Genomic DNA, 15,494 nt, shown 5'->3' with positions numbered 1-15,494 from the left:
CTATTGACTTCAACGCGCTAATGCTTGATCCGGACGCACCAAGCTGTTGCTTCAACACGCTAGACTGCTTTCAGAAAGTGTGAAGGTTTGAACTGCTAATTTGGATTCGATTATGCGCTAAAGTTCAGTATTGATGCGCTATGTTGAAGCTTGCATGCGCTAAACTGTGGTTCCAAAGTGCTAAGATGTTGCTCTTACGCGCTAAACTGCCCTGATAATTTTGACTTGGTGGTTTTCTGTGATTTTTGAATTTTTCCTCAACTGTGATAGATGATTTTCTGAAGTAAGAAATGAATGCACAACACAAAAAGAGATAACCATTTTGCCTAGTCTAAACAATGAGTGTATGTTCTACGAGGATGTGTTCAAATCCCCTGTGTTTCAACTAGTTTGGATTCATAAAATACAAATCAATCGGACTCTTTATTCAAAGGTCATCGACAATACCATAGCTCACTAGTCTCAATACTCCGTTAGCTCAAACAACCTTGTCACCCCCTAGGGGCCACCCATTTTTTTGCCTTTTGCCAGAAATTAACTCAAAGTGAATTGCTTCACAGTTGAGTAGTTATCTTGGGAGATATATGTTGAGTAATCTTGGGGGCAGATTCTTCCCCACCCTTGCACTATGATATTGCCAATATTTGGCAACTGACTCGGCTCAAGGTTTCTATCTCTAAGGTTCTTAATCAGGCTTCCTATTCGGCCGTCAGTGATAAACTTCCTCAGGAGGCTTCCCAACCTTTAGAACAAAGGCTTTACGTATCTTAAAGATATTGGGGGAAGCTAATCGTTGCACGCAACCATTGAAAAGGACTTTCGTCACTTTCCACTTTTGATTATAGTGGGTTGGAACACTTGGCGTCAAAGTCGTTCCCCACTTAGGTCATTCCCCTCACACCGACCAAAGAATGGCTTTAAGAGTTGTTCAACTCCTCGGTAGGGCAGGCCTGCTAAAGGTTTTAATGCAATAAGCATTGAAAGTGTAAGAGTGGTCTGGTTTTTTGATCATCCAGTTAAGGGGAGAGCATATTCCTTCCACTTTCGAATCAAACACACAAGTGTTCTTTTTAGCCTTTTATTGCAATGATTTGGTAAAATCTATATGGAGATATTGCTCCACAAAAACATGGTGTTCATTTTATCCTATCAAATCAGTGATTATCTGATCTAGTAAAGGAACCTGGTCAACAAAGCAAATTTTTGATTTTGGTGGTCAACAAAAGAAATCGACAAAAAGGGAAGAACTTCCCTCTTTAACTTGAAAACAAAATTTAGACAAGTGTGATTCTTTTTCCTTGCAAATTTTTTAAAAGATTGATCCTTTTATACACCAAAGGATGGTGAGGTTCTTTTCCAAGCTCTTTTTTGCAAAAATAGAAAGTTTGTTGGTTCTTTTTAGCAACCCAAAGGAAAGTTTTCTCCTATGAAAGCAAGGAAAGATTTTGTTGCGGTTCTTTTCAAGTGCCCAAATGAGGTGTGAGTTCAATTTTAGCTTTAAACAAGAATTAAAAGAATTCAAATTTTTAGCTAACTTAGCTAAGTTAGTAAAAACTTCAAACTACTTTAAATCCTAACTTTAAAATAAAATGAACTCCCAAACTTGCAATGAAACTGTTAGAAATCCTGCAAAAACAACAATTATATATGTTAGCAAAATACTAGCTTTGTGGACTTTCACAAGTCTAATTCTGATCTCGGTTACAAAGTATTTCTTGTTCTTTGTCTGTGATGTGCTACAGAATACTCTGTATGCGCTACAAAATTACCTAGATGCGCTATCAAAGAGACCTGACGCGCTGAGCTATTTTCTAAATGCGCTATATTGTTAGGTTCCCATGCCAAAATCTACAAGAATTTTTTTAAGAATGCTATGCGCTAAATGAGGGTCTCTACGCGCTAGGATATGAGTCCCACACGCTGAACAATATATCGGATGCGCTGGAATGTTAACCAGATGCGCTAAGAAAAGCTCCCCACACATCGATTCTTGTTTCCCGCATACCTGCAAAATTGGTTAGATTCAAAAACCGATTTGATTAATGGGGTTGAGCCCCATGGTGGGCACCAGAAATGTATGCGGGAAAAGCGGTTTGATGAAATCCAAAATTGTGAAAATATTTCAAGGACTTGCCCACACACCCATGGGACTCTTGGTGCAAGTTATGGAGCCATGAGGAATGGCTCAACTTCCCAAGGAGTGTTCCATGGTTCTCTATCTCACAAGGTCCCTCAAGCCAATGCCTTTGCTCTCAGATCAATGAGCAAAGTGACTTAGGGATGACGAATGCAAGAATAAGGGATGCTTTTGTTTGAATTTAGTATGTATGCATCCTATTTATGCGTGATTCTAGTAAATGAACTAAACTAGATAATAAGATGACAAGGTTAGTAAAAATACTATCCTAACATGATATACTAGCTATATGATTTAATCTAAGATGATAAAAATACTCTAAAATGATTATTAGATTTATTTCTATTACAAAGAGAGACTAAATGCTTGTTAAAATTAAGTATAAGTATGATGCTAAAGACTTGGATTATTGAAATGGAGGAATGAGAGCTCTATTTATAGGAAAAATAGGGCAATGGATGGTTAGGATTGAAGGATCTAATCAAGGGTCAGGATTGAAAGCTGTCAATCCATGTTTTCAATTCTCACCAATGAAATGGTGACAATCGTCAACATAAGATTGCTTGAGAGGAGAGGTAAGAAACATTAAATGCTTGAGAAGACATGAAGGTTACCTTAGAAGGTAAAGGTTAAGGTTATCCATTGGATAAAGCTTTTACCCAAAGGATAAACTCTTGTGCAAAGGTTAAGGGGATAACCATGGTCAAAGCAATAAATGCTTGATGAGACCCCTGGGTTAGATGAGGGTTAAGTTAGGCAAAAAGTCTCTAACCATACCACTAAGGGCTAGTTAACCATTAATGGTTTGAAGACTTTGGGGACAAATTTGTAAGAGTCCTTCCAAATTTGGGGGTTTTCAACAAGTTAGCTTGTTGAAGGCATAAAGGCTTTAATGCCTTTGGAAGACTTTACTCCAAATTTGAGAAGTGACCTCCTCAATTTTAGGGAAAGGGGATAATTGATGGGTTTAGGTTAATTGATTAGGATTAGAGGTAATCTAGAAGAATTTAGGAAGAGGGTTAGGAGGCAAGTGGGAGATGTAGGAAAATGCAAGTGGATGAGGGATAATAGGATTTAATTAAAATAAATTGTTTTATTTCAATTTGGTTGCAAGTTGGGGATTTAAATAAATTAGATTTATTTAACTGGGGTGAACTATTTAATTAAATGTGAATTTAATTAAAAGTAGAGAGAAGGGTTTTAATTAAATAAAATGATTTATTCAATTAAATGATGTAAAAAGGCTTAAGTGAATTTAAATAAATAAATTGAATATTTTATTTAATTAAATAGAAGAATGTGGATGATTTAATTAAATTAGGTTTAACTAAAATAGAGGAATGAGAATAAAATGAACATTAAATATTCATTTAGAAATATGGTCATTTTTATACGTTTACACATATAATATCTCATTTGGCAAACATGGTAACCAATGCAAATTATACATCTCATTTCCAAACATGTCAAGCAATGTGCATATACTATTTCATTTGGCAAACACACTAACCAATGCATACATCTCATTTACAAACATATCAATAAATGCATATAATATCTCATTTAGAAAACATGCCAATGAATGCATAATATCAAATGTCACTCGCATACAAGCCAACAATTTCATACAAGAGTGCAAATAGCTTAAATCAAGCCAATATATCATAACATAATGCTAATCATAGTAGCAGATCCAAGCAAAAGTAAACATATGAACACATTATAAATTTTAAGAGGCATTCCATAAGGGATATCCAATTTGAGTGCACAAGTACTCAAATTTCTTTCATTTTGTGTCAAGGATCAAGGAATATCTAATTTTTCCAAGACATGATTCCAATCTCATCCCTTAAGCTATTAGGTCAATATGTTCAAAAAACATTAGTGAAAAATTCATTGCTCTAATGCACAAATAATCAATCTTCTTTGACTAAGCATCAAGGACTAAGGGTTACTTTATTAGAGCACATTGGTCACCATATTTATTTCACAAGTTCTAGGGGTCAAATGCATCTATTTCACTTTTAGCAATTTCCCAATTTCATTCCTTAAGATTAACCCACATTAAGAAAGTATCCAACTTGTCTTGGGTGCAATCCTAAGCTTCCTTAAGGTCAGTGCACATCAAACAAGCACCCATCCCATATCAAGAAAGTATCTAATTCTCTTAGGGTATAATCTTGGTTTCATTTGTTAAGTTGGACCCACATCAAGTATCTAATTTACTTGAGCCATTATGTCAATCCTTATCTTTTAATATGACCACAACATCACCCTCATCCCTTTATATTGTCCTACATCTTATGTCAATCCTTATCTTTTAATATTACCACAACATCACCCTCATCCCTTTATATCATCCTACATCAAACATCCAGTTCGCTTAAGATACAATCCACCCTCACCCCTTTAAATTGACCCATATCAAATAAAAAAATTTATATAAACAAAATAATCACTAATACACAATCTCACCCTCATCCCTTGAGATTGACCCACATCAAATGAAAGACTATGTAAACCAAATAACTTCACTAATACCTTGAGATTTTGATGTAGATTTACCCACATCAAATAAAAGAGACTATGTAAACCACATAACTTCACTCATACACCAATGAGACCACTTCTCAATTCGTTTCTTGGTTTTGAAAACAAAACGATTGTTTTGTTAATGTGAATTACGAATGAAGGAAATTACATTAAAAAATAAACACGACTATACTCCTGAAAATTGTTTATCGAAGCTGATAGTCTTCATTAGGGCTTGGTTCCCATGCTGTTAGCAGGGTTAGCATTGTTATTGTTAAGCTAAGCGAACTTCTGATAATGAATATATTAAAACCTCTGCAACTCCTAAGGCAACCGCTTAGAGTAAGCCTTCGCAGCATCTCCAACAAGCCGGTAAGTTTCTGCCTCACTCTTGTTTTGTGATTTAGGGTTTTACTATTCTGTTAATGTCCAGATACATTGCAGGCGGTGAATCCCAAATTTCGTCCATTAGCAGACGACGAGCTCACCAGTGTAGTATTGGAGCTCGTATGGCGGGCTACAGCTTGCAATCAACGGAAAAAGGGTGTCCATGAAGGTAGTGACAATGGTTTTAGTTTCTTTTTGTTTACATTGAATGAATATTTGGTGTTCTTCCTCTCAATACTTTTTGCCAATATTGAACGAGTTTAGGTTTCTGCAGCAAAGAAGACATTGTACTGGAGAACTTCAGAGTTTATAGTTATGGCGGCTGATACAGATCCTACTACCATTCTTGATCCTTTGATCTCACTGGCCAGAGAAAAGGTATTGAATTTTTCTCTCCTTGTACCATTTTTGAATTTCGACATTCTTGTAACTTTTTAAGATATCAGTTTGGCTTTGCAACTTTTTAAGGTTTAACTCCGTGTGGCATGCGTTACCTAAACAATTCGGTAATTCGTGAGAATCTTTCCTTCAATCGTCTCTCATATGTTTCAACGGATTACTGGCAATCTTTACATCATGAAGACGTTGCATATGATAAATCATGGGGATCGGAACGAATAAATTGAACACGGGTTGAACTGTTCAGTCGGAGCTTATTTTATAGGGCAGTAGTCACATGGGTGAAATGGAGGGATTGAAACTAATGTAATGATTTTTGGCATAGTACAAAACCCTTTTAACTGCGAAGTTTTCTCACGGTCAAATCTCCCGACTTGCTACCTTATTTTCTAATTTTGATGAATTGTAAGAGAATAATGTTTAAACCTTTATAATTTGCACAGGGACATCAAATTTTTGGACTCATACTGACGATAGTTTTAAACCATTTGGTGATGCTTCTGTGTATTTGTTCTAGTAGTAGTTTTTTTCCAATTTAAATGGATGCCTCAAGTTTTGTCATTATTCATTAGTTTGAAAATTACCGTTGCAGAAAGTACCTTACGTGTTTGTGCCGTCAAAAATTGAATTGGGCGGTGCTTGTAAAGTGAATGCGGCTGTTGCAGCATGTTCTATCTTAACCTGTGAGAAGAGTTACATTGAGGGAGATGTACTAACGGTTAAGGTCTGTATCAGGAAGTATCTTTATTTTTATTTACTTCCTTGGAGGGTGTGTTCTAAAACATGTTTTTATTTTCTTACACATTTTCAGGAGGCCATAATAAATCTGTCGAATTGAGGTTACGGGAGTATGCGTCTTTTAAAGGCATAGGCTAATTTTGGGTTTAGGGTTTATGAATCTTGCAACTGTACCTACGGTCTTCTGGGTCTCACCATTGCGGCCTGATTTTCATTCTTGAAAAAAAGAGTTATAACATTTTGTACTTTGTCATGATTGAATGTCACATTCAATGGATGACTGAATCATTTTTTCCAAAGTGAACTATGATTCTTTCATTAAAAAAATAAAAGTTCAACAGTTGCATTCTTACAGTGAAAGATTAACACGCAGGCTCCATGTTGAGATTTATTGGTATAAATGGCATATATGCAGAATGAAAATATGGAGTCCACAGTTATAAATAGCTATGCAGCGGTATCAGGTAACTAGTTTTATAGTAGGAGATGGTGTAGGGTGATTGTATTTATCTCGTATGTAGGTGATCTTCATTTTCTTTTTTCTTTCTACCTCAGTGTAGATGAAATTGAAGTTTTGAACAAGGATGATACATGTGACAAGTTTTGGCTTTTTGAAAGGCATGGAGTGTGCTTAGAATTTGCATATGAATTCTTTTTGCAGCTTTCTACAAGCCAAAGTTAAAAGCGTGAATGTTTAGACAATGTATGAGATGTGTGCCAAAGTTAGAGGAGTGGAGATTGCATCACTTGTTTGGAAGACTTGAAATTTCATTGTTCATCTCAATTTTTTTAAAATATAAATCTTATACTTGTGTAAAAGCCTAGAATGTGGGTTATAAATCTGATTTTGGATTTCGTGTATGAAGACTTAAGAGTTAGATAGCTTGGGTGGATGATGAGGAATGGCACACTACCAGGCATTCTTCTTATGTGCAGATAATCCACTTATCACCGATGAAGGGTGCTTTTGCTCCTTGATTGGTCTTCCCTATTAGCCTATTTTAATGTTTTCCCAAAATTTTGATTCGAGTCTTTCAAGAGTCATCTACGAAACTTGACCAATGTGAACATGTGCTAAGTTATCAATTGGACTTGACCAATGTGAGGACGTGTTAGTTATTAATTGGGTTGATGATGCATCCATTTCTCCTAATAATGTTGGCATTGCCCCAAATTCTTCTTTGGTATGCACGGAATGTCTTGCTTAGCTTAATTCTTCTAGTGCATGGTTTAATCGTAGTTTCTTGGCACTCTGTTTGGGGTACATAATGGATCTTACCCAATCAATTTGCTGGGCCTGAGCTCCAATCTCATCAGCATTGCTTGACTTCACAGTCTTCGTTATTTGCGACTCTGAAGCATTTCTAAAACAATTAAACCTTTGCTTGCAAACCAATGAGGTAACAAGGTCACCTATATAAATGAGTAGATCATAGTCTTGCTTTTGACTTACCTTTATTATGTTAAATGCTCTCCCAATTTGTTGTACTCAGTTCCTCCAGATTGTTCTGATTAAAGTAAGCAGGGATTTTGAAAGGGCCCTGACCCTTCTACGAAAGTAGAGAAGATAGGCATTGAGCATAATAGGACAGAATGGAACACACAAAATACAAAGACGGATGTAAAGTACTACAAAACCTTACAACCAACCCTCCCAAAGTCGGGGTGTTTTGAAGTCAAAATGAGCCAATGATTTTTGCTTCATCCTCGAACAAGGATCCAACAGTTCAATAATTCTTTTTTGGGTATGATCACTGACAACAACTTTAGCCAGTCCAGGGACCATTAAAGAGGGATCCATAGTTGTATCTTCGATAGGAGCTTTTCCCTTATTATCATTCTTTTGCGTAACTTAAATGGAAGTGGAACATTCCTTAATAACAATAGGAAAAACTTTCTTTTTTCTCTGAATGGAGTGTTGTTTCTTGACATCCAGGCAGCTGGCTGTGGCATGGCCCACTTTACAACACTGTTGACAAATGACAGAAGAGTCTTCAAAATCCATTTGCTGAACCCAAACACCCAGTTTGGAAGTTAAAGTGACCCAAGAAGGGAGCACTTTGTCCTTTTCCACAAGCACACAAAAACAAGCAGAGAATAAACGTTTTTTGAGTTTAGTAAGCTTATCAGCATGAAAACCTCATTGTCCCAAAACTCCAAAGGCAGACCCGGCAGACAAACCGAAATAGGGAACTTGAAGGAGGCATCAGTCAAAGGGTTGAAACCTGGAGACCAATTTTTAAGACACGGCATTAGACTCCATCAATCAAGGACCATCCCGAAGAACCCTAGAGCAATCTTTAGAAGAGGAAAAGGAAAACAAGAAAAAAATATTCAACATAGAGAAATCCTCTACCTGACCCTTAGATTTCCAAATCCGAAACACCCATCTTCGAACAGCATCAATGTTGGGCCGATTACTGCAAAATCTTCCAACCAATGAGTTCTGAAACTGTGCAGTTGTCTTAACCAAGAGAGAATCATGGACCAAAATTTTCTCTTCCACCATGGCATGAGCAGGGGAAGCAGTTCCAAGTCCAGGAAGACCCTCGAAACCATTCACCCTAGAACCATTCACCGAACTATCAAACACATCAGATGCAGAATCCCCAAGAGCCCGAACAGGAGCAGCAGCAAGGGATGGGGCCTCCACACAAGGAACAAAGGGACTACCAGGTGTGGGATGCAAAGATGCATCAAAACCCATTGCACAAAGAAGTTTCAGGCACACTAACTGCAGCAGCAGTCTTAGGAGAAGAACCCACAACAGGGGAAAGGAGGAGCTCATCTTCCTTCTTACCATCAATCGTTCCACTACGGTCCCCAGAACAATCATGACTCCAAATGTCCATGTCATCATCAGGAACAGCTGCTACCCCAGCCACAACAACTGCAGCACCATCTTCAACGATACTGCAGGACAAGGGCGATGCACCAAGGGATTTAGACTGCAGTGCCCCCAAATTCGCACCAGAAACTCCAGAAGCAACAACATGGGGCAAAGACATAGCAGGGAACAAAAACCCCTTCCTAAGGGCGTGAGAAAGGCCATCCGACCCAGAGCCAGGAGCCATCTGTGCTTCCCTCCACATGTCTAGGAGAAAAACCTCTTCCTCGTCCGAATCCTCCCCCCCAACTGTGTCCTCTGCAGAAACCCTTCCGCCATTCCCGCTCCTGCTCCACTCCATTAATATTTACATTAGATCCTCCAGATCTTTGTTCTGGTTCAGTGTGTATATTATTTCATCCACAAAATGAGTCCAAGCTATATCCTGTTCCACTGTGCAGAATGCTTCATGAAAATAATATCCGTTGTGCAAGATGATTAGGCACTGTTCTTCACTTAAATCATCTCATGCAGAGTCTGTCAGATTGTAATACTTGGTTTTATGTGTAGAGAAATGATTTATTCAATTACAGCTCTCTTGTTGAGCATGTCCAAGAGGAGAATAAAGAGTAAGTGAGACAGGGGTCCTTGGAAAGCCACAAGCCTCTCTAAAAAATGAAGATGGACGTAAGGTTTCTACTTACTGTTTTGAATGCTAGCGTAGTTAATTCTCCTCTAGCTTTGTAAATAGAGAGGTGGCTAGGTGGATTTATGAAAATATGAAATCCTAGTCCTAAGGTTTAAGATTTCTTCTCTTGTCTGTGTATAATGTCTTCTTGTGGACCAATGCCTTTAATGGTTTAATTTTTATTTGTTTTTGCACAAAAGTTTTCCACATCTTGTGCAATGCGTATTGTTGGGCTAAGCGTTTAACGTGCTTTGTTTGGTCTTAAGACATATTGATTTATTGATTTTATTTTGGCCAATATCTCGCTAGATTGATTCACAATGAACAGATTTTGCTTGTAAAATTTTTGCAATGAAAATGGCAAAAGAGTGTCCAATGTATTTGTTTGTCGCCCTTCAGAAATCATTGTAAAACTAGAAATGATTGGAAGACATTAATTCATCAAGAGCATTAACTATATATAACTTATAAGTGTAGCCTTGAGGTACAAGTTCTTAGGTTGATGTGCTAAATCATCAGGGATCGTCCAAACTTACATATTTTTCAGAGATGTTTGTGTCTTTATGATTGGTATCCATTTTTTTAGGGATGATTTCTCTTTGTTTTAATCAAGGTCACTATACACAATTCTGAGTAATTTGTGATTGAAATTTAATCGAGTAAAAACAAAGGAGGTGGAAGTTCTTGGATCGATGTAGTAAATATTAAGGTTTGATCAAACTGATATATTTTTCGAGGTGTTTGTGTTAATTATGATTGTCATCCATTTTTTAAGAATGTTTTCTTTCTAATTTTAACTCAAGTTAATTAAAGTCATGATTCTACAGCAAGTAATTTAAAAAGCATATTTCCCTTATTTGATTTGCAAAATTAGATATCAACCAATTGCTAGAACTATAAACTTCCAAAAAAAATATATTACTTTTAAAACAAAGAACGCTTGTTTTCAGTTGAACACAGAAGTTTCAATGATTTAAGGAAAACCCCAATAAAAAGTCCCTAGTTGATTGCATTTAAACCCCATCAAACTATTCACAAAATATATATTGTTAATATGACTAACCAAAGAAATATGGAAGAATAAATGTGCAAAACAGGTTTTGCATAGAATTTACGTCGTCTTGGTTGTCAATGCAGGACAAGTCACTTCATTTGCACGTTTTCTGTGTTTGCTGCCTTTTCCCAATATAAAGCACTCTATAAATAAAGCTAAACAAACAGGCATGCATTGATCACTTGACATAACTTATTACAAATCACCAATATTTTCGAGATCAGAAACTAGCGCGACACTTAATTCTGAATGTAATTTCAAATCTTTAGAAATAATATCAGAGGCTTTTGTAAGCCTAAACAAAGGAAGATTAGAGACTGGCACACTACTTTATCCTGGACCAATAGGCTCCAAATGTGTCTTAAGCCTGGGTATATTGGATGAAATCAAATGCCATTTTGAAAGAATCTCACCTATAAACATAAAATTTGGCTTAACCTCTGCAATAGAATCTAAATTTTCAATATATATTAAAAAGTTTGTCACATTGCTCTCATACGTTCAAGTACACACACAACTGAATAGCTTAATTAATATGGCTTTATTACATTATAATAGTATGACTATAGAGAAACTAGTATCTACACGATAATTACATAAAAAAATAAAATAACAATTGACATAATAGTTTACTTAATAGAATATAATGAAACTACTTTTAGGTTTCCTCCTATTCTGGAATATTGAATCCGTATAATTTGAGTACAAACCATTTCTTTAGTGTCAAGAAAGGAGGTTTCATATAGTCGTTTGCCCAAGCTTATTTCCTGAACAAAGTGTTAATGATGTTATTTTTAATGCTGGACTCTAGGAGACAAAATCTGCCTTTTTCTATTTTTTAGTCAATAAAAAATGCTAGACACATTGCTTTTTCCAGTTTCCAACTACTGTCTCTTTGTCTATTTAAAAACCTTCTTCAATTACTGTATCTTTGTCTATTTAAAAACCTTTGTGGTTATTTCTTCATAATTATTCATACTAACTCTTTACATCACTCTTCTTGTTCTATTATGGATTTTTCAATCATTTTTTCCATTAGCTCTACTACAACACTTTCGTTTTGTGAGTTATCTTTACATTATATATCATCTCTATTTTGAAAGTTTTCATTCGCCCTTTCTATCAAACAATTGCAATTGATTGGAGATTTACTATAGTATTGGGAAGGTGCTTATTTTTACTGAAGGTTTTGTCTAAATGTTCATTTTAATATTCAAGGATTTCAAGTTTATGAGCAAAATTTCTAATCATTGAGATTCTCAATTCTCTCATTTTTGGACAAACTTCAATTTGTGCTTCTCTGTTATCTCTAAGAACATGATTTGTTCTAAGTTTTTATTTCATTGTTCTCAAATCTTGAAATTTCATCTACAACATTGTTGGTTGCTATTAGAAATAAATTCTTTTTCTTTTATCTTTTATAAGAATAGTGGTTGTGGGTCTCTCTTGTTTGAGTGAGCTTATGTCCTTTTCTCCTCTTCTTTGCTTATTTTAGTAAAGTAATGTGTGAAGTTACTCTTCTCTTTTGTTGAGTGAGCTTGTCAAAAGTTGCTCTTTTTGAGTCTCTCTTTATTTAGGGAAACCTCCTTTTGATTTTCTTTTTTTTTGAAGTCCTCGACAAGTAATTTTTTCATCTGGCTTACCTTTAACTCCTATAAAAGATTGTCATATGGCTTACATTTAACTCCTATAAAAGATTGTTATGTTCTTTAGATTATTTAAAAATTTATCACTGCTTTATATTTTCATATTCGAGAGTTGGGTGAATAATTCAATTTTCTTGTTTCTTTCCATACAATAATATAAGGATGAATTTCATTAGATGTATTTCATTGTTATTCCATATTGCTATTTTTTTTTATTAAATCTGATCACAATCTTAAATGCACATACGAAATCTATTTTGTTGTCATTAAATTTGAAACACCAAAATAAAGTCTAACCACTTTTACAAGCTCTTCTACAACAACCTTATTCTTCCATGTCCTAGACATAAATCCTTCATTGAACTCCACTCTACAAACTCAATATTCTACATTATAATTTTGTACCTCTAACCTGCTCTTTTCATTTAATCTATTCTTCTTTATTTTTGTTGCTTATTATATTCTAGATTATTATTCATCATCCTCCATAAAGCTAATTCATTTAGCAGAACATGTTTCCTTTTATAAAAGCTTAAACTATAAATATATCGATTGAAAAATTAATTCAATTTTGTGCTTTCTGTACTCTCTTAAAAAGGGCTTATTAATCTAATTGACAGCTTGCCCCACTTTCCCCTCCACCCAAAAAAAAAAGTTGATCTCAGACAAGCTCAGCTTTAAATAATATTCTTATCAAATTTCAGGTTCTTTAATTATAAAGTAACCAAACTCTGTCATTTGCCTGATCCGCTTTCGGTTTCAGTTCCGTTTCTTCGATTTTTTATCGATTATTAACTCAAAACACAATTTCGGCTTAACTAAAACCTTAGGTTACTTGCAGGGTTATCCTGATTGACAATAATTTTTCCCTCGGGATCAAATTTGGCATGACAACCCTTAATACACAAACTGCTTGACTTTGTAAATTTGGTTTTGTGGGCGGCTGGCTGGACTCATATGGGCAACAAAGGGAAGCCTTGGTGGTTTGGAAGTTGAGTTATGTATTGGAGATGAGTGTATTTTGATTTTTGGATAGATTTCGTTGTTCGGAAACAATACAAGGTTAGCAACTTAAATCTATGGATTTGAATTTCAATTATTTAATAAATATGATTAGTGTACATTCAAAGTGTTAGATAGATAATGTGATAGAGAACTTCGATTTGATAAGAGATAAGAAATATAATCAGATCAAATTCTATTGTTTCGTTTTCTAATCATATTAGAAACAAATGTTATGTGGTATGGACCTTTGACATGACCTTAAAATAAATTATATTAACATTTCAAACTTAAAAAATATTTGAACATATTTTTTTAAGATTTTAATTATTGATCGAACTTAGGTTAATTGTTAGGACCTATTGTTGCGAAAATTTACAATGCATAATTATATAGAGAAATTCAATAAGCACTTAACATAGTTTATGCGAAAAAACCTAGTAAAATTATACCAAGAAAAAACCATGGGCAAAGATATTTTGTATTTTATTACTCAAGAATTTTCACAGTTACAACAATCTTCAGAAAGTATCTTGAAAACATGAATCACATAGCATATGCCATCTGAGTTGCAAAGTCCCAATTGAAGACAAATTTCTAAGAATTTTCACAGTTACAACAATCTTCAAAAAGTATCTTGAAAACATGAATCACATAGCATATGACATCTGAGTTGCAAAGTCCCAATTCAAGACAACTTTCAAAAATTAGAAAGTATGACTCGTGCACCTACATTAACTAAAAATAGTAACAAAAAGAAATTCGACTTCATCAGAGGAATGCTTTTGATGTGGTAGAGGGGCTACAACCAACCCCATTGCAACCACTGGCCTTCAAGTCATCAACCCAAAGTTTGGTCCTTTGGACAACTACATTGGGTACAAACTTGAGACACTACCACGGTACCCTATGTCGACTATTTCTCATTGTTGAAATAACACTAGTGCCCTAACCACTCGACTATTTGTTGTTGTTGGAATAACACTAAAATTAACTTCATATTCCAATATTTACTTTAATTCAAGTTAATCATTAATAAATACTTATTATGTGAAGAAATTTTTTAACTTAATAGTTTTAATAAGAATGATATTATGAGATGGAAACATATGTTAAGATATCGTTCATTCAAATCTTACAAAAGAATATACCTAGTATCTTGTTTGATAACTCTAATGGAGTGATATAATCAAGATGACGACACTTGTTAATAATCATATGGTTGACACTTCTTTGTATAATGAACCCACTCCTTACCTAATAACCCAGATGGAACATTACTGGTGAGAGAAAAACACTTATCACAATCTAACTTTCTTTTTTCGAGTTAGTTGAATGAACTTGGATTCTTAGCTAATAACTTTCGTCAATGGTCCCAAGAGGTTGATACTTGTTGTATACAATTGAAAATTGGGGGAAACCATAGCATAATAGATTATTAAGAAAACACTAACTTAATCTATCACTAATCTAATCACAACACAATAAAAGTATGCAAAATGAATTCTTTAAACAAATAATCAAACAATCAAAACAATGAAAAACTCCATATCGAATTGCAACACAAGACTTCTATTGTCCTTCTCCTTGCATAAGATAGTAGTGGCTCTCAAAGTCGCACAATACCTGTAGAATGTAAGCACAAGAATTCAAAGAATGTGGTTGTCGCGCCTGTGAAGTGTGATACCTGCAGCTGCAACACAAACACTCAATAGATCATTACAAGCATGGTTAGCAAATTGAAATCAAACGAAAGATAAACCATGATAAAGCGACCTATTGCCTCCTAAGAGATGCGAGTATGGATTTGCTCTCAGATTTGGATTAGCAATCCTAGTGACTTGACTACACTTAGACGAAGGATTTGAAATGATAATAATATGCAAACTAGATGAGATTGATTATGCTAGATTGATCCAAGAGTCTAATTAAGCTAATGATATGCATGATTAAGCTATGATGATGATGCAATTAAGCTAGAAAAGAGATTGATTAAGCTACATGATTCAACAATTATGCTAGAAAATGATCAAATTAAGCTAATACAATTGCCTATAATAACAATGCTCAAATGATATGCCTAT

The 15,494-nt window shown here is 35.0% G+C and overlaps 2 protein-coding genes across 2 annotated transcripts; one reads left to right on the top strand and one right to left on the bottom strand.

Annotated features, from left to right (window-relative positions):
* The first annotated feature begins 4,741 nt into the window (after positions 1–4,741).
* On the top strand, positions 4,742–6,559 carry LOC131079458 (13 kDa ribonucleoprotein-associated protein). The gene is made up of 5 exons (XM_058017418.2): positions 4,742–5,041; positions 5,114–5,225; positions 5,331–5,434; positions 6,048–6,179; positions 6,267–6,559. Exons 1-5 carry the CDS (start codon positions 4,967–4,969, stop codon positions 6,291–6,293), a joined length of 450 nt encoding a protein of 149 aa, XP_057873401.1. The 5' UTR covers positions 4,742–4,966; the 3' UTR covers positions 6,294–6,559.
* A 1,208-nt stretch (positions 6,560–7,767) lies between these two features.
* On the bottom strand, positions 7,768–9,485 carry LOC131079457 (uncharacterized). Its single transcript, XM_058017417.2, has 2 exons — positions 8,550–9,485; positions 7,768–8,418 (listed from the first exon to the last, which is right to left on the bottom strand). The coding sequence occupies exon 1, from the start codon at positions 9,379–9,381 to the stop codon at positions 8,890–8,892; it is 492 nt and encodes a 163-aa protein (XP_057873400.2). The 5' UTR covers positions 9,382–9,485; the 3' UTR covers positions 7,768–8,418; positions 8,550–8,889.
* Between the last annotated feature and the right edge of the window lie 6,009 nt (positions 9,486–15,494).

The sequence above is a fragment of the Cryptomeria japonica genome, chromosome 8 (assembly GCF_030272615.1).
Source record: "Cryptomeria japonica chromosome 8, Sugi_1.0, whole genome shotgun sequence".
Taxonomy (NCBI): Eukaryota; Viridiplantae; Streptophyta; class Pinopsida; order Cupressales; family Cupressaceae; genus Cryptomeria; species Cryptomeria japonica.
Note: the sequence above shows the minus strand (reverse complement) of the source record. Positions and strands in the feature narration are given on the sequence as shown.